A 23,258-nucleotide genomic window follows, 5' to 3' on the forward strand; every position below is an offset into this window, starting at 1 on the left:
TGTCCAGCAGCAGCACAAATATAAATATAAATGCTTTTCTTTAAATATAAATGCTTTTTCGACAAAAAAAGTCGGATGGAAGCTTTTCATCGTATATTCCGACCGTGTGTATGCCCCATCGGACTTTTTCCATCGACAATTCAGACGGACTTAGATAGAGAACATGTTCTATATTTTTCCAACGGAAAAAATTACTATTGGAAAAAACGCTCGAATGTATGCTGTTCCGACGCACCAAAAACGACGCAAACTCTGAAGCAAGTACGAGACGGAAGGGCTCGGTCTGGTAAAACTAGCATTCGTAATGGAGATAGCACATTCCTCATGCTGCAAATTCTGTGATCTTTTAATGCAGCGCATTCTTTTGTGCTTTATAATGCTAGAATAATGAAGTTGTTTTGCTGCTGATATTCACAGAGAGTTCTGATAAACTTATTTCTTTATTATTTTTCATGATCTCATGAATAATCTTTTATTTTATACGATCTGAAAAGCACGAATCGTCTCTCACCAAACTTCTACTAACACGAGATAAACACGAGATTAGCAGAAGGAGCCCAAAGGGTGGTGCACTGGCTATTGAACTTCCTTTTTCTAGTCCCGTCGTACGTCACCGCATTCTTGACGGTCGAACTTTGGTGTGATCGTGTGCATGCAAGACAGCTTAAGCAGAATTCCGTCGGAAAAACCTTCAGAGTTTATTCCGACGGCAAAACCGGTCGTGTGTACAGGGCATTGCACTCCTGAGCAAAGCATTCTTAAACAGTTCTTTGCGAAACAGCAAAACACCATATATAGAGCAGGGCCTAGGTAACTCACCATATACAACAATAGCAAAATAAGTCAGAGCTTGCATTTAAAATATGAAATTCATATCAAAAAGTACTTTAAAAGAACTCAGTGTATGGTCAGAAAGCTTGGGTTTTATTGAGTCAAGTACTAACAAGTGTTTTTTTTTTTTTTTTTCATGTTTTTTTTCTTTCTTTCTTTCAACAGCCCTGTGTACTATGAGGATAGTAGCTCTCAGCTATATATGAGAAACGTGTTGGTTCTAACATTGCCTCAATCCAATTTTAGCCAATTGTCAAATGGTTCAAATGCTCACCCGGAGGTAAGTCACAGCAATCCATCAAAGGAGCATTTTATTTAGAAAAAAACAGTTTGAGAGGAGGAACATACCTGGCACATACATTTTTTGTAGAAATCAGTTATCACACAACCTAGACGTATAATGAAAATATGTTTCTAAACAATGATGCACACAAACCATGAGATAGGTTAAAGAGGCTGTGATAGGTTGCATGCATAATTTCTAAAAGTTTCTTAAAGAAAAGAGATAAGGGAGTTCCTTTTACTTAGAAGGCACTTGTAGTGGAGTGCTCCTTGACTCACTGTGTTTAGATATACCTCCCCCAATAGAGACAAAACTCACTAGATAGATGTGACCACTTAAAGTGGTAATTAAACACTAGGTGTTTTTAGCTCAACACTCCAAGCACAATGAAATAAACATTCCCCAGAAAACTATTTCTTAATGTTCTTACACAGGCACCTGCAGTTTACAACTTGTAATGTTGCTGTGTCCTGCATTCTCAGTGCTGCTTCCCTGAATGTCTGGTCTTTGTTGTAAAGAGTTACAGTGGACAGTGCAGTCTCAAGCCAGTCTGTTAGAGGAAAGAGGGGGAAGGGGGAAAAAGGAGCAGGGTGATGCCTTGCCATCCTAAGCTACAAGGCTGTGTGTTTCTATTGATGCACACAGTGTCTGGAGATTCAACTTTAGTCCCTGCATGCAAGTGTGGCTTCTTAGAATGCTGCAAGAGAAAGAAGCCATCCTGAAACAGGAAACCTAGGGCATCAGTCATGGCACTAGCTTAAACTGGAACCTAGGCAAGGATTAAAAGTTAGAGAAGCTGCAGTAAGTGAAAAATCAGCTTATGAAAATCCCTAAAAACTGAGAGTTTAATATCACTTTAAATAAATATGTTGGTCAATGTGGGCATGTTACAGGCCAGACATACCACAGGCTGTTCAGCCGTTGGACCCCATTCACACCTGAGCGTAGCGGTTTCAGGCAGAAAGTTGCGCGATTTTACCACAATTTTGCAGTGATTTCTGCTGCACTCTGCCACGATTTTGCCGTGTTTTTGCAATGATTTTGTATGGGTCAAAAGGTCACCAATGTAAAAAGCAGAAAAATGCCCAAATCTGCCTAAGAAAAAAGTTCCAGAACTTGTTTGAGCTTCAGGCATTTTAGAGCTTCTGGCTTCAGGCGTTTTGGAGTGGAGATGTGTGCCATCTCCATAGAGAATAATTGATTTTTTTCCCCTCCAGCGTTTTGTAGCTTGAGGCTTCAAGCTAAAAAACGCTCAGGTGTGAATGGGGCCCTACAGCCGTATTGCTTTTTGTGACTGCACACTGCTCTGATCCACAGAAATTGGAGGTCTGTACATCCCACATGATGCACAGGACTGGGAGGCCCAAGAATATTCCAGCTATTGAACAGCCTGTATTATATTTGATCTGTAACAAGAGCATATTGACCAACATATTGATTAAAGTGGTCACATCTGTCTGGTGAACATTGTGTTCACTGGGGAACTGTAGAGTGGTGAACATTGATGCCAGTACTGTTTGTTGGAGCACACATTTGATATGGAAACATTGGGGGGAATTAACAAAGAATGTTGCAAGCACCTTAATTACAGCAATCTTCTAGATATAAAAAAATGAAGCAAATACTGCTCCTAATTGTCAAAAAGAGTGCAAGCATCTTTGTTAATTAGGAGTGATCAGTTCTCTGACATGTCTGAGAGACATGGCACAGAGAATGGAGAAGTGGAGCTGTATGCTCTGTTCTCTCTGCCTGTCTTCACCTCCCACTCAAACCAGAGTGGGAGGGAGGAGGTAGTTAACCCTGCATACTTTGCTTCTGTATTGTAATCACTGCATGAGCAGAGACAGGGATGTGAGCGGTCTGCTGACAGCTCATGTCCCTTACAACAAGGTTACAACTGGCAGGAATCCGCAGCAGTTTTCTATAGTTTACATACTACTGTATTCCCTCTGTTAATTAGGAGCATGCCTGTGCTATTTCACTCTGAAATAGAAACTAGAGCAGAAATATCCCTGATACAGATCTATCTGCTTAGTTTATGTGGTGCACACCACTTCTGACAGTTTTCTGCATCATTACATTTGCACAGAAAGCCTAATTAATTCCCCCGGATTATATCTGTGAGAAGTGTTAAACACTCAATGTACAAATGTGCACATTTATCAGCACCCTATTGTTAATTAATGGATTTTATTTAGCCAATTGTCGCATTATTTATTCATTCATTTAAGCATTTTGCTTGTGCCTTGCAATAAGGGGGAAAGTTTGAATTTGTAAGGCATGTGGTCTGATATGGTTCAGGAGGGGAGGCTTGTTCGCTGCCCTCTTTCTTGGCAACTGGGTTGCATGCCTGTATAAGGGCATGGTATGAACTTTGGGGGGAACCCCACACTGTTTTTTCCATTTTTGTTAAAATGTGTACTGCCCCTAAAATAACATTTTTAAATAATTGCATGGAGTCTCCCTTAAAATGTATAACAGACCCATTGTCAGGGCTGGGCTCAGCCCTTCCTTCTCTGAGCTGGCCGCTCAGCTTTCAGCTAGTTGCCAGCTCCTATCTCTCCACAGTGACTCACCTGTTGATGATATCCTGCTCGTCAGTCCTGCCTACTTAAGCAGTCCAGCCCAGATGATCTCTGCCTTCACCTTGGTCACATCTCTAGCGATGCTCTCCTGTGTTCCTGTTAAGGACTTGCTTGGCTGACATTCCTTCTGGCTCCAGATCCTGCTTGCTGTTCTACTACGCTCATCTCTGGCTCCCTGACGTTTTGGCTTGTCTGACTATCCATTCCGGTTTCTGAACTCTGGCTATGTTTTGACTATGTTTACTCTGTTTACCTTTTTTTATTATTAAACAAGTGAGATTTAACTGTACTTCTGTCTCAGTCTGATTCATGGTTTCTGACAGTAGGCGAAGGCCATGAATTCAGAAGATGCAGTCAATCCACTTGTTGATAATACTTTTCCAGAATGGATGAGCAGGATCACCGCATGGATCAGTTTGCCATGGCGTTACAAACACTCCTGAGGCTCACCTGGAATCTCCCACTGTGGCTGCTCCGGTAAAACCTGTTTTGCAGGCCGTCCCTGCTGCTCAGTGTGCAGGCACCCGCCTCAAGTATTACCTCTATAAGATGTATGTCTGGTTTCCGCTTCGCTTCCCTAGCGATTTGGGGTGATCCAGTCCAATGCAGAGGGTTTCTCAACCAGGTTGAGATATACTTTGAGATGCTGCCCCAGGCATTTCCCACGGACAGAAGCAAAGTAGTTTTGTGATATATTTGCTTTCTGAGAGAGCCTTGGCCTGGGCAAACCCTCTATGGGAGACGCAAAAACCTGTTGTCTTGAGTTACCCTGAGTTTGTGGCTTCCTTTAAACATTTGACATTCCCGACGTTCATCCGCTTCTGCTGCCAAGTGCCTCATATCCATCAAACAGAGTATGGGAACTGTTACCGATTATGCCATTGAATTACGTACTTTGGCAGCAGAGGTTGCTTGGAACAATGAGGCCCTTGTGGCTGCTTTTTCTCATGGTCTCTCAGATACCATCAAGGATGAGATAGCAGCCTAAGATATACCCACTGAGCTGGAGAAGTTGATCACGTTTGCCATCCTCATTGACTCCAGACTCTCTTTTAAGGAGCGCTTGCAGAAGCCTCCTGTATATTTGTCTCCGAGCTTTGCAGTCTCACCCTTGCCTCCCTCACCTCCCATGCCTCCTGGTACCGAGTCGGTCAGTGAAGATGAACCCATGCACTCCGGCGTCACGCATCTCTCTGCGGATGAGAGAACCCTTAGGAGGCAGAAATTGTGCCTTTATTGTGGCCAGGTAAGTCACTTTTTGAAGTCTTGTCCTACCCGTCCAGGGAACGCTCAAATCTTCAGGTCCTGTCAAGGAGAAGACCTTAGGTCGCGTTGTTTTGTCCCCAGTTATCCAGAAGGATAAGCCCCTGGTTTTGGTTACCCTTTCTTGGGCTGAGTCGTCCATTGAGATACAGGCTCTAATCGACTCTGGGGCTGCAGGCCTGTTCATTGATGCTATTTTTGTATCGAAGCACTAAATTCCGCTACAGCTGCGTGACACTCCACTTGCCATTGAGGCTCTTGACAGGTGACCTCTACAGCCTGCCCATGTGACTTATGAGACAGTTCCATTGTCCATGGCCGAAGGGGCTCTTCACCATGAGATAATCCAATTCCAAGTTATTTCCTCAACTAAGTTTCCACTGGTTATTGGTTATCCTTTGGTTGCAGAGGCACAACCCCTCTTTTGATTGGCTCTGTGCTGAGATTCTCTCCTGGTCGCCACAATGCACTAAGACATGCTTCCAGAAGGTAGCCAAGGTCCTGTGCACTCCTTCTCTCTCCTCTCTGCCGAAGGAGTACCGGGATTTTAGCTATGTCTTTGACAAAGGTCAAGCCGGTAGTTTGCCTCCACTCTGGTCATATGATTGTGCAATTGACCTTCAACCTGGTGCCATACCCCATCGTGGCTGGGTTTACCCTTTGTCAGTCTTGGAGGATAAGGCCATGGAGGAGTATGTTGCACACACACTCTCTCGAGGCTTCATCCGCAAATCCTCATCTCCTGCTGGTGCTGGTTTCTTCTTTGTGAAGAAGAGGAGTGGTGAACTGATACATTGTATTGATTATAGGGGTCTCAATCATTTCACGATTAAGAATGCCTATGCGATTCCGTTGATTACAGAGTTCTTTGACTGCCTCGAGGGAGCAACGGTTTTCACGAAGCTTGATCTGAGAGGGGCATACAATCTTGTGAGGATTAAGGAGGGCGACGAGTGGAAAACTGCATTTAATACCATAACAGGCCATTATGAGTACCTTGTAATGCCTTTTGGCCTTTGTAACGCCCCGGCAGTTTTCCAGGAATTTATTAACGATGTCCTCCGAGATTTGTTGCAGTTATGTGTAGTGGTTTATCTTGACGATATCCTCATATTTTCCAAGTCCCTGGAGAGCCACCACACAGATGTCTGTTGTGTGCTTCAGAAACTAAGAAAGAACAATCTCTATTGTAAATTGGATAAGTGTGAATTCCATCGTGAACAGGTTAAATTCCTGGGTTATGTCATTTCCACTGCTGGTTTTTCGATGGACCCAGCTTAACTTTCAGCAGTCCTACAGTGACCCCGACCCGTGGGTTTACGTTCTCTGCAGCATTTTCTTGGCTTTGCCAAGTATTATCAGAAGTTTATTGTTAACTTCTCGTCTCTGGTCAAGCTCCTGACTGATATGACCAGAAAGGATGGTAACCCACAGTGTTGGTCTCCGGAGTCAATTAAGGCCTTTGAGAGTCAAGGCTGCCTTTGTTTCTGCTCCTGTGTTGGCACATCCTGATCCTACGTTACCTTTTTTCCTTGAGGTTGATGCTTGTGAGACTGGAGTTCACGCCCTTCTGTTTCGACGTCCTACCTCTGAGAGCGCTATGCATCCTTGTGGCTACTTTTCCAAGAAATTGTCACCTGCGGAGTGCAATTAGGACATTGGTGACAGAGCTGTTAGCATTCATTTAAGCTCTGAAAGAATGGAGACATCTGCTCAAAGGTACCACTGTGCTGGTTCTCATTCTTACTGACCATAAGAATCTCACATTCTTGTCTGAGGTTAAACTCCTCTCTCCCAGAAGAGCGTTATGGGCTCTTTTCTTGTCTAGGTTCAATTACATTGTCTCATTCTTATCGGGTACTAAAAAGGCTTACTAAGGGCTGACGCTTTGTGACGACTATTTTCCTCCACTTCCAAGATGGAGTCGGTTCCGGTTCCTGCGATTCCTCCTGATCATTTCTGGATACGGTTTGCACCAGTCTCACTTCTCCTTTGGGTGACAAAATTCTTGCTGCTCAGGTTCATGCTTCTCCTGAGAAACCATGTGACCGCTGCTTTGTGCCAGAGAGTCTCCATAATGCCGTGCTCCAGACTTACCATTCTTCCAAGGCTGCTGGCCACCCTGGGAAGAATCAACTCTTTTGGGCCAATTCCCAACAATTCTGGTGGCCTAGTCTACGTGCTGATGTAACTGCCTTCGTAGCTGCCTGTTCTGTGTGTGCTCAGAGTAAGACTCCACAACACCTTTCAGTGGGCCTCCTACAACCCATACCCAATGAAGAGAGGCCCTGGACCCACCTGCCAATGCATTTCAATGTGGAGTTACCCAACTCCCAGGGCAACACAGTCATCCTTATGGTGGTTGACTGGTTCTCGAAAATGTCTCATTGTATTCCACTTAAGAAGTTGCCCACTTCTAAGGAACTGGCTTCCATTTTTGCTCGGGAGATCTTTTGCTTACATGGGCTACCCAAGGTGATTGTCTCGGACAGGGGTAGTCAGTTTGTGTCTCGGTTCTGACAAGCCTTTTGTGCACAGTTGGGAATTCAGCTTGCTTTCTCCTCTGCGAATCACCCGCAGTCTAATGGGGCCGCAGAACGAGCCAATCAGTCTTTGAAGCAATTCCTACGTTGCTATATTTCTGACCATCATAACAACTGGCCAGACCTCTTACCGTGGGCGGAGTTTGCTTACAATAGTGCCTTGAATTCTGTTTCCCGATTGTCCCCGTTTATGGCGAACTATGGTTTCCAACCTTCCATGTTGTCTGACTCATTTGTTCTGCAGAGTATTCCTGCGTTAGAGGAGCATCTCCATGGTCTTTGTTCCACTTGGGCACAAGTCCAGGAGGCTTTGCAATATGCTAATGATAGGTACAGACTTCATACTGACTGCAGACGCCTGCCTGCGCCTTCCTACCAGGTTGGGTAAAGGGTCTGGCTGTCATCTCATAACCTCCGACTTCGTATTCCCTCACTGAAGTTCGCACCTCGGTTTATTGGGCCTTTCCGTATTCGTCGCAGGATTAACCCAGTGGCTTATTCATTAGACCTTTCTTCTAATATGTGTATCTCAAATGTATTTCATGTCTCCTTATTTAAACCTTTGGTCTGCAACCGCTTTACCACCTTGGTGCCTCGCCCTTACCCTGTACAGGTTGAGAACCATGAGGAGTATGAAGTACAGTCCAATGTTGACTCCCGTAGGTTCTGTGGGTGCATACAGTACCTGATACATTGGAAAGGGTACGGTCCGGCGAAACACTCTTGGGTCTCATCCTTGGACGTACATCCCCCTGTCCTCCTCCATGATTTCCATAGATGTTTTCCTCTCAAGCCTGGAGGTCCTCTAAGGGGAAGGGGTAATTGAGGAGGGGGTACTGTCAGGGCTGGGCTCAGCCCTTCCTTCTCTGAGCTGGCCGCTCAGCTGTCAGCTAATTGCCAGCTCCTATCTCTCCACAGTGACTCACCTGTTGATGATATCTTGCTCATCAGTCCTGCCTACTTAAGCCGTCCAGCCCAGATGATCTCTGCCTTCGCCTTGGTCACATCTCTAGAGATGCTCTCCTGTGTTCCTGTTAAAGATTTGCTTGGCTGACATTCCTTCTGGCTCCAGATCCTGCTTGCTGTTCTACTACGCTCATCTCTGGCTCCCTGACGTTTTGGCTTGTCGGACTATCCGTTACAGTTCCTGAACTCTGGCTATGTTTTGACTACATTTACTCTGTTTACCTTTTTTTTTATTATTATTATTAAACAAGTGAGATTTAACTGTACTTCTGTCTCAGTCATGGTTTCCGACACCCATGCAGCATGGGTGACATGGAAATTAGGGCATGCACCTGCCTCCCCGACCCTGAACCATAGCAGGTCACATGCCTTCAACATTGGGTATGTACCTTGCAATGGAAGACAGTAAAGCCTTGCAAGGAACCTTGACTCCATTTTAAGGGGACAAAGGCTTCATTCCCACATGTGGTTTCAAAGGATGTGGAGGTTTGCGGGAAAGAAGACTTATTAGTGGTGCCCTTATAATAAGTGGGCTCCCATGTATTCCCACCTTTTTAGGGGAATAAGTACTGGGTATATTGGCACCGCTTATTACTCATTCCCAGAAAAAAAGTTACAAGTACAAAAAAACATAGGCACCATGACAAAGTGCTTTATTTGAAAAATAAAAGTAAACAATGTTTCCTGATGTAAATCTGATGTCAATCACGTCAGCCAGCGGTGCAGCTTCTCATTAGTCACAGCGACCTACTTCTCAAAGTATTTCCACACCGTCACAACAACCCACCACTTTACCCTTCAACCCCGGTTCACACTATTGCGATGCGGGAACCAGCGCGATTCCAGTACCGGTTCCCGCATCGCATCTCCCTCGCAGGCAGTTCACACTGCCTCTTTGAACCCCTGTGAGTGTCAATAAAAAGTTAACGACACCCCCAGATCTGTTCGCAGATCGCAGTGCGAACTGTGAATTCGGACAGGAATCAGATCGCATGGGCTGATTCCAGTGCGGGAAAAAAAAGGATCCTGCACCTTTTTCGTGTGAATCCAATGCAAGTTCAGCCAGAGAAACTGTATGGCTGAATTTGCATTGCACAGACATCGCATGTGATCCGCAGAGCAATGCGGTGCAAATCACATGCAATGTCTGTGTTCGCAATAGTGTGAACCCAGGCTCAAACTACCCCTGCAAAATGACAGATCCCTTGCTAGTTTGTTTACATAGAGGAGGCGGACAGGGATCTGTCATTTTTTGGTTCTAGGGTACAAAATGACCATATTTAGTCAATTATGTCACCCATGATCCCTGGCTGGTTGGTTTAAAAACACCAGCCAGCTAGGAATCTAATTTAGCTTGCCAGGGATCTGTAATGCCAAACAAGCCATTCAGGGATCTGTCATTTGATGTCAATAATGCTACCACCTCTACAAGACAGATCACTGGCTAGCTGTGTGCAAACAAACTGGGCGAGGATTTTAGACACCGTTGATCAAATATGATCATGACCATATTTAGTCAATGACATAACCCAGGGTTCCCTTTGGTTTGTTTACATGTAGCAGGCAGTTGGGGCGCCATCATTTTGGGGTAGTAGTGCAACAGGTCAACGTCACTGGGTGGCGGGCCATCGTGACAGCAGAGAAATATTGTCAGGTGGCATCAGGGGCATGTGATTGTGTTCCCTTCCTCCCAAGGCCAGTCCCAAAAATTGTCACCAGGTCAGGGGGAAAGTCATTAGCCCTATGTATGCTCTGACATAGGCTGGCACGGAGTTTGCACAAGGATTCGCTCTAGCGGGCGAATAGGGCAGTGGAGGAGCACAGGCAAGATATCAGTGGAGAGGGAGGGGTATTAAAAGAATCTTTTTCAATTTAAGGCAAAGTGACAGGATCAGTGAGTGATTGAAGAAATACAATGGCACTGAACTGGACAAAAATGTAAAACTTCAGCAAATCAATCAAGCTTGCTTCAGATGTATACACTGATTTGTAGCAATCACATTTTCTAGTGGATCCAAATCCAATAATGTATTTTCATGATTGTGCAGTTTAAATGTATTTGTTCCCATTCTAATGGTACATATTTTTGAAACTATATTATTATTATATATCTAGTAATAGTCTCTAGCAATAACAACATATAAGTTTTAGCTGTAAAAGCATTGTATGTTGTGGTACTGGTAAAAATTGCCATATCTAATTTATTCAATATTCAGTTACATTTAGTAGTTATATATATATGGATTGAACCCAAAAGATACAGTGTCTTTACACTAGTGTTTTTATGTCATTAACTGATTCAGAAAGATGAAATTATTGCTGCTCAACACAGTGCATAGGCCCACATCTCCAGTAATCTGCCAAATCTCTGCCCAATGCTCCAGACAACAAGATTGCCCAGGTAGCGTGAGAGTTGCTGCTTGGAGTGCTGTGTAGGAGGGAGACCACTGGAGACCTGGGCTGCTGTCTCTGTGTTAAGCAGTGGGCTGACTTGCTAGCATTCTTCTACCACAGGGTATGTTAACCTGTGCTGCAGCACAAAGTAGTTAAAGTGGAAGTAAACGCAAAACCTAACTATAAACCTACTCCCACCCATATTCTAAGCCCAATCTATTTAACCCTATAAAGAAAAGATCGCTATTCTTACCTATTCTGCAGCTGCTCCTGTCCAGTCCCAGGCTGAGCGGTCAGCGGCATCTTCAGTGTGTAGGAGAGGCAGTCAACAATGGAAGTCCCATAGTAATTGTATGGGTGACATCACTTCTCAGGCATTTCCCAGCTGTTATTGGCTTTCTCCTGCACACAGAGAATGCCACTGGAGACTGGGCTAACCCTTAACAGGTTAGGCTTAGAATGTGGGTGGGAGTTAGTTAGTTAGGTTTTGCCCTTACTTCCACTTTAAGTAAAAAAAAAGTCAAACATATTTATTCCTGTATATGCAGCCTGACTGCATTACAGCAATAAATATGGAAGCTTAAATTGGGCTTTAAGTACAGGGGAATATACTGTTCCAAAATTGCACCAAAAACCTGCATTTTACACAGTTTGTAGAGAGCTGGTAAACATATTTAATTTTTCAGACGGTTTGCCATCCAATCCAACATGCTGCTAGCCACACGGTATCGAGCACAAAGTAAGTAAAACACATAGCTGATAAGCTATAACATTATGACCACTGACAGGTGTAAAATTACCAACATTGAATATCTTGTTACAATGAGTGGGATATATTGGGCAGCAAGTGAATATGTTGTCCATGAAGTCAATGTGTTGAAAGCAGAAAAATTGGACAGTCGTAAAGAGTTAAGCCACTTTGACAAGGGTCAGATTGTAATGACAAAATAACTGGGTCAGAGCAACTCCAAAATTGCAGTTCTTATGGGATGTCCCCAGTCTGCAATTGTCAGAACCTACCAAAAGTAGTCCAAGGAAGAAAAAACTGAGAACTGGTGACAGGGTCATGAACAGCCAAGGTTCACTGATGCACGTAGGGAGTTAGGCTAAGGTCACAGTAGCCCAGCTCCAAAGTCCTGCAACTTTCAGTGCAACTCTGACTTTGATACAACTTTGATGTGACTTTGTACACTCTGTGGCATTGAAGTCTTGTCAAAGTCGGACCAAAGTAGTGTAAAAACCTTTTCTAAAGTTGGACAGACTTGTGTAGTATCAGTTAAGACAACTCTCATAGGGAAACATTGAATTTCACATGTCATCCAACTTAGGGTCTCACAAGTCGGATCCTATGACGCATCAGTGTGAACCAAGTTTGGGCCATGTAGTCCGATCCAATAGAAAAGCTACTGTAGCTCAAACTGCTGAAAAAGTTAATGCTGTTTCTGATAGAAGGGTGTCAATGTATCGCAGATAGAAGGGTGAACAGTGTATCGCAGTTTATTGTGTATGGGGCTGCTTAGCCACAGACTACTCAGGGCGAACATGCTGACATGTGTCCACAGCCAAAAGCTCCTACAATGGGCACGCAAGCATCAGAACTGTACCACGAAACAATGTAAGAAGGTGTCCTGGTCTGATAAATCATGTTTTCTTTTACATCATGTGGATGGTTGGATGCATGTGTGTCACTTATTTGGGAAAGAAATGACACCAAGATGTACTATGGCAAGCCGCTGGATACTTCAAGGATCTGCTACTGATAGCTTCGTGCCAGATAGCACAGCATACCTTTAGAAGTCTGTGGCATCTATGTTTTAACTGGTCAGGATTGTTTAGGCAGCAAAAGAGGGATCTATTCAATATTAGGTCCGTGGTCATAATGTTATGGCTGATCGGTGTATGTACAGTGCCTTGAAAAAGTATTCATACTCCTTGAAAATTTTCCACATTTTGTCATATTATAACTAAAAACATAAATATATTTTATTGGGATTTTATGTGATAGACCAACACAAAGTGGCACATAATTGTGACGTGAAAAGAAAAATAATAAATGTTTTTTAAATATTTTACAAATAAATATCTGAAAAGTGTGGCATGCATTTATATTAACCCCCTTTACCCTGATACCCCTAACTAAAATCTAGTGGAAGCAATTGCCTTCAGAAGTCACCTAATTAGTAAATAGCGTCCACCTGTGTGTAATTTCATTTCAGTATAAATATAGCTGTTCTGTGAAGTCCTCAGAGGTTTGTCAGAGGACCATGGTAAACAAACAGCATCATGAAGGCTAAGGAACACACCAAACAGTTCAGGGATAAAGTTGTGGAGAAGTTTAAAGCAGGGTTAGGTTATAAAAAAAAATATCAGAAGCTTTGAACATCTCACGGAGCACTGTTTAATCCATCATCCGAAAACAGAAAGAGTATGGCACAACTGCAAACCTACCAAGACATGACCGTCCACCTAAACTGACAGGCCAGACAAGGAGAGCATTAATCAGAGAATCAGCCAAGAAGCCCATGGTAACTCTGGAGGAGCTGCAGAGATCCACAGCTCAGGTGAGAGAATCTGTCCACAGGACAACTATTAGTCATGCACTGCACAAATCTGGCCTTTATGGAAGAATGGCAAGAAGAAAGCCATTGTTAAAAGAAAACCATAAGAAGTCCCATTTGCAGTTTGCAAGAAGCCGTGTGGGGGACACAGCAAACATGTTGAAGAAGGTGCTCTGGTCAGACGAGACAAAAATTGAACTTTTTGGCCTAAAAGCAAAACACTGCACATCACCCTGAACACACCATCCCCACTGTGAAACATGGTGGTGGCAGCATCATGTTGTAGGGGTACTTTTCTTCAGCAGGCACAGGGAAGATGGTCAGAGTTGATGGGAAGATGTTTGAATCCAAATACAGGGCAGTCTTAGAAGAAAACCTATTAAAGTCTGCAAAAAACTTTAGACTGGAGCAGAGGTTCACCTTCCAGCAAGACAACAACCCTACACATACAGCCAGAACTACAATGAAACGGTTTAGATCAAAGCATATTCATGTGTTGGAATGGCCCAGTCAAGTCTAGACCTAGATCCAATTGAGAATCTGTGGCAAGACTTGAAAATTGCTGTTCACAGACGCTCTCCATCCAATCTGACAGAGCTTGAGCTATTTTGCAAAGAAGAATGGGCAACAATTTCACTCTCTCTAGATGTCCGAATCTTGCAGAGACATACCCAAAAAGAATTGCAACGAAAGGTGGTTCTACAAAGTATTGACTCAGGGGGCTGAATACAAATGCACAACACATTTTTCATATATTTATTTGTAAAAAATGTTGAAAAACATTTATCATTCATTTTCCTTCCACTTCACAATTATGTGCCACTTTGTGTTGGTCTATCAAATATAATCCCCCCCCCCCCAAAAAAAAAACATTTTATTTTTTTTGGTTGTAACATGACAAAATGTGGAAAATTTCAAAGGGTGTGAATACTTTCTCAAGGCACTGTATTACTATTTTTGCAACTTGACTACATTACAAATGTTGAACCTTTAATTGTGCTCAAAGAAATATTTAAAGAAAAATTTTTGAATTTTAATCCGTGAGCTAAATTTAATGTACTGGCTCATTTGACAAGACAATTATTTGAAATATAAAAGCACTTTACAAGAGAGTGTCTGAAAAAAGATTATGCTTACAGAATTTTTTGGTCAATGTCCTGACCTTCCTGATATACCTGTAAGTCCATTTGATGTGTTGTGGCAAAACTTGAAACCTGGCAAATTATGAGATAGGAGATAATTACTTTTCATACCAAGGATGCCTGTCAATATCATTCATAGTAAGGAAAATATATCAACACCATTCTGATGTAGTTTTCTCTCTCAGGCTTCAGTTTTATACTACTGGAACTGACAAAGGAACAGGTTAACACTACTGCATTTACGAAATAGTTTTATAGGGTTGATCATATGCCAGTATTTGTATTTTTTTAGAGACAATAATCTGTATTTTGTTTTTTTTTGCAACTTCATCTCAAAGTTTTTGTTAAATTTTAGCTTCAAGATGACTATGCTGCTGGCTATCTAGATGCAGTGCTTCTCTTTGGCCATGTTCTGAAGAGGTTTCTTAGGATGCAAGATATCAATACAAACTTCAGCTTCATAGATCAGTTTCGAAACATCTCTTTTCAAGGTTAGCTGTCACATCAAAGTGTCAAAATGCATGCCTAATTCAAATTATTAGGTTTATTTAATAAGGCAAAAGAATCGGGAGATGGGGAATGGTGGGGGGCACATCATTACACTTTGCAATGCATGATTATTAAAGTGAACATTTCAAAACCTGATTAATTTTAATTGGACATACGATGAAAAATGTATAAGCAAAGGTTACTGAAAAGAAACAGCATATTAAAACAGCCAGTAAATACAGAAATATAAGCTGCTAAAGTGAGCAGCACAGTGGCTTAGTGGTTAGCCCCAGGGGCCTCGGTTCGAATTACATCCAGAACATTATCTGTGTGGAGTTTGCATGTTTTCCCTGAGCTTGTGTAGGTTTCCTCCCACGCTTCAAACATACTTGTAAGTTAATTGACTCAAATGAGTGCACCCAAGATTGCTGCACCACTTCTTAAGCACTTTAAACCCCTAAAGAAAAATGTACTGTAAAAATACAAATTTAGTTATACGCAAATCTCAGCTTTCCTGTAAAAGTTGACCTTAAACCCTACCTACAGTGCCTTGAAAAAGTATTCATGCACCTTGAAATTTTCCACATTTTGTCATGCTACAACCAAAAACGTAAATATATTTTATTGGGATTTATTGTGATAGACCAACACAAAGTGGCACATAATTGTGAAATGGAAGGAAAATTATAAATGGTTTTCAAATAAATATGTGAAAAGTGTGGCATGCATTTGTATTCAGCCCCCTTTATGCTGATACCCCTAACTAAAATCTAGTGGAACCAATAGCCTTGAGAAGCCACCTAATTAGTAAACAGAGTCCACCTGTGTGTAATTTAATCTCAGTGTAAATACAGCTGTTCTGTGAAACCCGCAAAGGTCTGTTAGAGAACCTTAGTGAACAAACAGCATCATAAAGGCCAAACAGGGGCGGCCCATCCATTAAGGGCGCACTGGCGCCGTTTCCCCTTTCCATCCCTGCTGCCACCCCCTATTCATGGGTCTGTCCACTTTCAGGACACTTTTCTAACACTGAATCGCCTCTCCGCCAAATCAGGAAGCATGGGTCTGATACCCGTTTCCCGAGTGGCTGAAAGGACAAGAGATCCTATTGGATGCTTAGGGGAGGAGGAGGCGGAAGATGCATGGTGGAAGCCGCCGTGATCCACAGGAGGAGGAAGAAAAAAAGCTGCCACTCGCCAGACACGCTGCCCGCTTCCTAGATGGGGTAAGTTGGGGCTTTGATGTCCTCCAGGGGGGTTGCCGCTTACCTACCGGGGGGGAGGCTGGCTGCTTGCCACCCTCCAAAAGAAAAAAACACCAGCCACCACTGGAACAGGTAGGAACAGGTCAGGGATAAAGTTGTAGAGAAGATTAAAACAGGGTTAGGTTATAAAAAAAATATCCCAAGCTTTGAACATCTCACGGAGAGTATGACACAAATGCAAACCTACCAAGACATGGCCGTCCACCTAAACTGACAGGCTGGGCAAGGAGAACAATAATCAAAGTAGCAGCCAAGAGGCCCATATAAACTCTGGAGGAGCTGCAGAGATCCACAGCTCAGGTGGGGGAATCTGTCCACAGGGCAACTATTAGTCCAGCACTCCACAAATCTGGCCTTTATGGAAGAGTGGCAAGAAGAAAGCCATTATTGAAAGAAAGCCATAAGTCGTCCTGTTTGTAATTTGCGAGAACCCATGTGGGGGACACAACAAACATGTGGAAGAAGGTGCTCTGGTCAGATGAGACCAAAATTGAACTTCTTGGCCTAAAAGCAGCATCATGTTGTGGGGATGCTTTTCTTCAGCAGGAACAGGGAAGCTTGTCAGAGTTGATGGAAAGAAGGATGGCCAAATACAGGGCAATCTTAGAAGAAAACCTGTTAGAGTCGGCAAATGTCTTGAGACTGGGGCGGAGGTTCACCTTCCAGCAGGACAAGGACCCTAAACATAGAGCCAGAGCTACAATGGAATGGTTTAGATTAAAGCAGTCATGTGTTAGAATGGCCCAGTCAAAGTCCAGACCTACAGTATCTCACAAAAGTGAGTACACCCCTCACATTTTTCTAAATATTTTATTCTATCTTTTCATGTGACAACACTGAAGAAATGACACTTTGCTACAATGTAAAGTAGTGAGTGTACAGCTTGTATAACAGTGTAAATTTGCTTTCCCCTCAAAATAACTCAATTCACAACCATTAATGTTTAAACTGCTGGCAACAAAAGTGAGTACACCCCTAAGTAAAAATGTCCAAATTGGGCCCAAATAGCCATTTTCCCTCCCCAGTGTCATGTGACTCATTAGTATTACAAGGTCTCAGGTGTGAATGGGGAGCAGGTGTGTTCAATTTGGTGTTATCGCTCTCACTCATACTGGTCACTGGAAGTTCAACATGGCACCTCATGGCAAAAAGCTCTCTGAGGTTCTGAAAAAAGAATTGTTGCTCTACATAAAGATGGCCTAGGCTATAAGAAGATTGCCAAGACCCTCAAACTGAGCTGCAGCACGATGGCCACGACCATACAGCAGTTTAACAGGACAGGTTCCACTCAGATTAGGCCTCGGCATGGTCGACCAAAGAAGTTGTGTGCACGTGCTCAGCGTCATATCCAGAGGCCGTCTTTGGGAAATAGATGTATGAGTGCTGCCAGCATTGCTGCAGAGGTTGAAGGTGTGGGGGCTCAGCCTGTCAGTGCTCAAACTATATGCCGCACACTGCATCAAATTGGTCTGCATGGCTGTCATCCCAGAAGGAAGCCTTTTCTAAAGATGATGCACAAGAAAGCCCACAAACAGTTTGCTGAAGACAAGCAGACTAAGGACATGGATTACTGGAACCATGTCCTGTGGGCTGATGAGACCAAGATAAACTTATTTGGTTCAGATGGTGTCAAGCATGTGGGGGCAACAAGGTGAGGAGTACAAAGACAAGTGTGTCTTGCCTATAGTCAAGCATGGCGGTGGGAGTGTCATGGTCTGGGGCTGCATGAGTGCTGCCGGCACTGGGGAGCTACAGTTCATTGAGGGAACCATAAATGTCAACATGTACTGTGACATACTGAAGCAGAGCATGATCCCCTCCCTTCGAAGACTGGGCTGCAGGGCAGTATTCCAACATGTTAATGACCCCAAACACACCTCCAAGATGACCACTATCTTGCTAAAGAAGCTAAGGGTAAAGGTGATGGACTGGCCAAGCATGTCTCCAGAACTAAACCTTATTGAGCATCTGTGGGGCATCCTCAAATGGAAGGTGGAGGAGTACAAGGTCTCTAACATCCACCAGCTCCATGATGTCTTCATGGAGGAATGGAAGAGGACTCCGGTGGCAACCTGTGAAGCTCTGGTGAACTCCATGCCCAAAAGGGTTAAGGCAGAGCTGGAAAATAATGGTGGCCACACAAAATATTGACACTTTGGGCCCTATTTGGACATTTTCACTTAGGGGTGTACTCACTTTTGTTGCCAGCGGTTTAGACATTAATGGCTGTGTGTTGAGTTATTTTGAGGAGACAGCAAATTTACACTGTTATACGTGCTGTACACTCACTACTTTACATTGTAGCAAAGTGTCATTTCTTCAGTGTTGTCACATGAAAAGATATAATAAAATATTTACAAAATGTGAGGGGTGTACTCACTTTTGTGAGATACTGTATATTCAATTAGGAATCTGTGGAAAGACTTGAAAATTGCTGGTGCTAACATAGCTATGCCAAACAGAAAACCTACATAGGTTTAATTGAGAGAGTCTCTTACCTTGAGGTAGGCAACAGCTGCTCTGACCTCAGTGGATGCATCTGAGCAGATGTGAATCTCTTTGACTTGCAGCAAGGGAAGCTGAAGCGTAGCAGTGTGGTATGTCAATTCCATCTAAGGCATGTAGAGATTGTTTCCAGGGCTCCCAATTTGAATGTTTGTCTGTTGGTAGTGGAGCATCCCAATCTTTAATAGCCTCTTTAATAGCCTCTGATAACTGTCTTAATAAGGATTTACCTTGCATGGTGATGGTAGCCACAAATCCCAATGGATCGTATAGACTGTCCACCACTGATAGAACACCACGTTTGGTAAATGGCTTGTCTGCAGTGCTGACTTGGAAACCGTATGTGTCTTTTAATAAGTTCCACCGTAAGCTCAGGTTACTCTGAGGCATGTCCATTCCCAGATTTAAATCCTGTGGTACGATTGCCATGCTGAAAGTCTTTCATCACAGCAGCACTGTTTGAGGCAATCTTATGGAGTCTGAGGTTAGCTTCAGAAAGCATACCTTGAGTCTTTTGGAGCAGGTCTATGGCTTCTCCATCTGTAGGTAATGATATGAGTCCATCGTCCAGGTAGAATCTCATTAAAGCATCGAGCATCTTCACCAGACTCTTACGCTATCAAGAGCAGTTCCTTATAGACCAAACGTTGCAACATCAGGCAAGCGGCTGTTTCCAAAGACATGCACCTTCATGCAGTATTCAATCACTTTATTGTTTATATTGTTGTCATAGTGCCACAGAATCTTTAGGAAGTTCCTATGGTCTTCTCTTACTATAAAGCAATGGAACATTTCTTCAGTATCAGCAGTTATGGCAACTGGCTCTCTTATAAACTACATAAGTACTCCTACAAGGTTGTTGGTTAAGTAAGGACCAGTGAGAAGAACAGCATTCGGGGATAAGCCTTGATGCTTGGCACTGGAGTCAAACACTACCCTAATTTGATTTGGATTACATCGATAATACACTCTGAAGCAAGGCAGATACCAGCATTCATCATGTTCTAGAAGAAGTGGAGCTGGCTCACCATGATCATTGTCAAAGATTCTTTTCATAAAGGCAATGTAATGGTCCTTCATTTCAGGCCTGTTCTTTACAGTTCGCTGAAGTGAGTTGAATCTGGATAAAGCTTGTTCACGATTGTTTGGAAGTCGAACTCTTGTAGCACGAAGAGGTAATGGTGCAACCCAGCTGTTAGATTTATCTTTGAAGAATGCATTGTCCCTTATTCTGATGAATTCTCTCTCTTCAATCTACAAGGCTATTCTGTTGTTTGAAGTGAGATGCACGCTCATTTCTTAACACGTGAGTTTTGAAGGAGTTGATCTCAGCTAGCATGCACATTCTATTCAAGCATACATCGCCCACTATTACTCAACCTAGATCAAGTCTTTGTGCATATGGGGCATCGTCAGATCCATTGCACTGCTGGTGTACTCAGGGCTGGCCCAAGACATTGTGCTGCCTGGACCCAAGAAGGAAATGCTGCCCCCCCTCAAAAAAAAAAATCACACCCACCAAAAGGCCCCCACATCCATTATTTCATATCATGACAATTAAAGCTAAAATTAAATGTATCAGGAAGTCAGATTTACATGCAACAGTGATGGTGGTGGGGGGTTCCGTCCAATGCAGCTGTGGTGGTAAGGGGGGTTCAGACAGAGGCAGCAGTGGTGGGGAGTTCAGTCAGAGGCAGATGTGGGGGTGGTGGGGGGGTTCAGTCAGAGGCAGATGTGGTGGTGGTGGGGGTGTTCAGTCAAAGGCAGATGTGGTGGTAGGGAAGGGGGGATTCAGTCAGAGTTAGATGTGGTGGTGGGGAGGGGGGGGGTTCAGTCAGAGGCAGATGTGGTGGTGGGGAGGGGGGTTTAGTCAGAGGCAGTGGTGGTGGGGATGGGATGAATGGCACTGGCGCTTGCTTACAGTGTCAGTCATGCCTCCAGCGATACCTTTTCCAACATGGGGTCTCTGCGCACAGCAGAAAGCTCCTCCCCTTCATGCTGTTAACCGTTCTCCTGCAGTTTCTGCCTCTTGTCCCGACATGGCATTTGTCTGCAGCAATGGGGTGAGCCGCTGTGTGGGTATGGTAGTGAGTGCTCTGCCCAGGGCTGGACTGGGACAAAAATTTGGCCCTGGACTTCATCCAGACCGGCCCACTTTACTCCAAACACCTGGTGTTGGCGCTTCAATCAACCCGGCACCATAGTTATTATGGTGTCAGGATGATTGAAGCGCATTATTTATATTACTACATTGTAATATATAATGAGATAGTTCAACTCACCATAATGCAGAATCAGTGGGAGCCTGAGCTTGTCACTTGCCACTGTCACCTGCAACTAGATGCAGCGTGTCAGTTGCCACATCACTTGTCAGCAGATGCAGCGTGTAACTTGCCATGTCACTTGTCACCAGATGTAGCTTGTCACTTTCCACATCACTTGTAAGCAGATGTGTGTCACTTGCCACGCCACTTGTCAGCAAGTGCAGCTTGTCATTTGCCCCGTCAATTGTCAGCAGATGCAGCTTGTCACTTGCCAGATCACTTGGCATGGGTCAGATGGTAGATGCACCAACTAGAAACAAAGTGTTACTAGACCTACTGATTGCCAACAATACAGACCTGATCATGGATGTGGAAATATGGGCAATTTAGGAAACAGCGATCACAGGTCAATTAGCTTCAGTATAAATCACACAAATAGGAAACATAAGGGGAATACAAAGACACTGAATTTCAAAAGAGCCAACTTTCATAAACTATGAACCTTGCTAGAAGATATAAATTGGGATCAAATCTTAGGAACAAAGAACACGGAGGAGTGATGGATTTGCTTTAAGAGCATATTAAATAAGGGCATTAGCCAGTGCACCCCATTGGGAAATAAATTTAAAAGAGCGAACAAAAGTCCTGGATGGCTTAACACCAAAGTAAAAATGCATATAAAAGCAAAGAAGAAGGCCTTCAAGAAATACGAGGCTGAAGGATCATCATCAGCATTCAGACTTTACAAGGAATGCAACAAGAAATGTAAGGGTGCAATTAGGGCGCCTAAGATAGAACACGAAAGACACATAGCGGTGGAGAGCAAAAAAAAAATCCCAAGAAATTCTTTAAGTATATAAACAGTAAAAAGGGAGGACAGACCATATTGGCCCCATAAAGAATGTGGAAGGAAATCTGGTTACAAAGGATGGGGAGATGGCGAAGGTATTGAATTTATTCTCCTCCTCAGTCTTTACGAGGGAAGCAGGAGGATTCAGTAACCAAAACTGCAGTGTTTATTTTCATGACACATCTCAGGAAGCACTCTCATGGATAACAGAGGACAGAATTAGAAATAGACTTGGAAAACTAAACATTAATAAGTCACCGGGACCAGATGGCTTGCACTCGAGGGACCTTAGGAAACTCAGTCAAGTAATTGCCAGATCATTGTTCTTAATTTTTACTGACAGTCTGCTGACTGGAATGGTACCAGCTGATTGGAGAAAAGCCAATATAGTACCAATATTTAAAAAAGGGCAAAAATACATCCTTGGGAATTACAGACCAGTTAGCCTAACATCAATAGTATGCAAGCTCTTGGAGGGGATGATAAGGGACTATATACAAGATTTTAGTAATGAAAACGGTATCACTAGCAGTAATCAGCATGGATTCATGAAGAATCGTTATTGCCAAACCAATCTATTAGCCTTCTATGAGAAGGTGAGCTGCCATCTAGATAAAGGAAGGCCCGTAGACATGGTGTATCTGGATTTTGCAAAAGCATTTGACACAGTTCCCCTTAAACGTTTACTGTACAAAGTTAGGTCCGTTGGCATGGGGCGAGTACATGAATTGAAAACTGGCTACAAGGGCGAGTTCAGAGGGTGGCGATAAATGGGCATACTCGGAATGGTCCGGGGTGGAAAGTGGGGTCCCCCAGGGTTCTGTGCTGGGACCAATCCTATTTAATTTGTTCATAGACGACCTGGAGGATAGGGTAAACAGTTCAATCTCTGTATTTGCGGATGATACTAAGCTAAGCAGGACAACTTCTCCGCAGGATGTGTAAACCTTGCAAGAAGATCTGAACAAATTAATGGGGTGGGCTACTACGTGGCAAATAAGGTTTAATGTGGAAAAATGTAAAATAATGTATTTGGGTGGCAAAAATATGAATGCAATCTACTCACTGGGGGGAGAACCTCTGGGGCAATCAAGGATGGAAAAGTACCTGGGGGTCTTAGTAGATGATATGCTCAGCAATGGCATGCAATGCCAAGCTGCTGCCAACAAAGCAAACAGAATATTGGCATGCATTAAAAAGGGGATTAACTCAAGAGATAAAGCGATAATTCTCCCACTCTACAAGACTCTGGTCCAGGCCTCATCTGGAGTATGCTGTCCAGTTCTGGGGACTAGTCCTCAGGAAGGATGTACTGGAAATG

General features: G+C 43.4%; 1 protein-coding gene across 1 annotated transcript in view; it reads left to right on the top strand.

Annotated features, from left to right (window-relative positions):
- GUCY2C (guanylate cyclase 2C) overlaps positions 1–23,258 on the top strand; it is a 1,918,134-nt gene that overhangs the window by 616,101 nt on the left and 1,278,775 nt on the right. Inside the window, exons 7-8 of the mRNA XM_073591935.1 lie at positions 997–1,111; positions 14,921–15,056. Coding sequence (XP_073448036.1) covers positions 997–1,111; positions 14,921–15,056 — 251 coding nt within the window. The remainder of the gene's footprint in view (positions 1–996; positions 1,112–14,920; positions 15,057–23,258) is intronic.

This window comes from Aquarana catesbeiana, linkage group LG07, assembly GCF_042186555.1.
Source record: "Aquarana catesbeiana isolate 2022-GZ linkage group LG07, ASM4218655v1, whole genome shotgun sequence".
Lineage (NCBI taxonomy): Eukaryota > Metazoa > Chordata > Amphibia > Anura > Ranidae > Aquarana > Aquarana catesbeiana.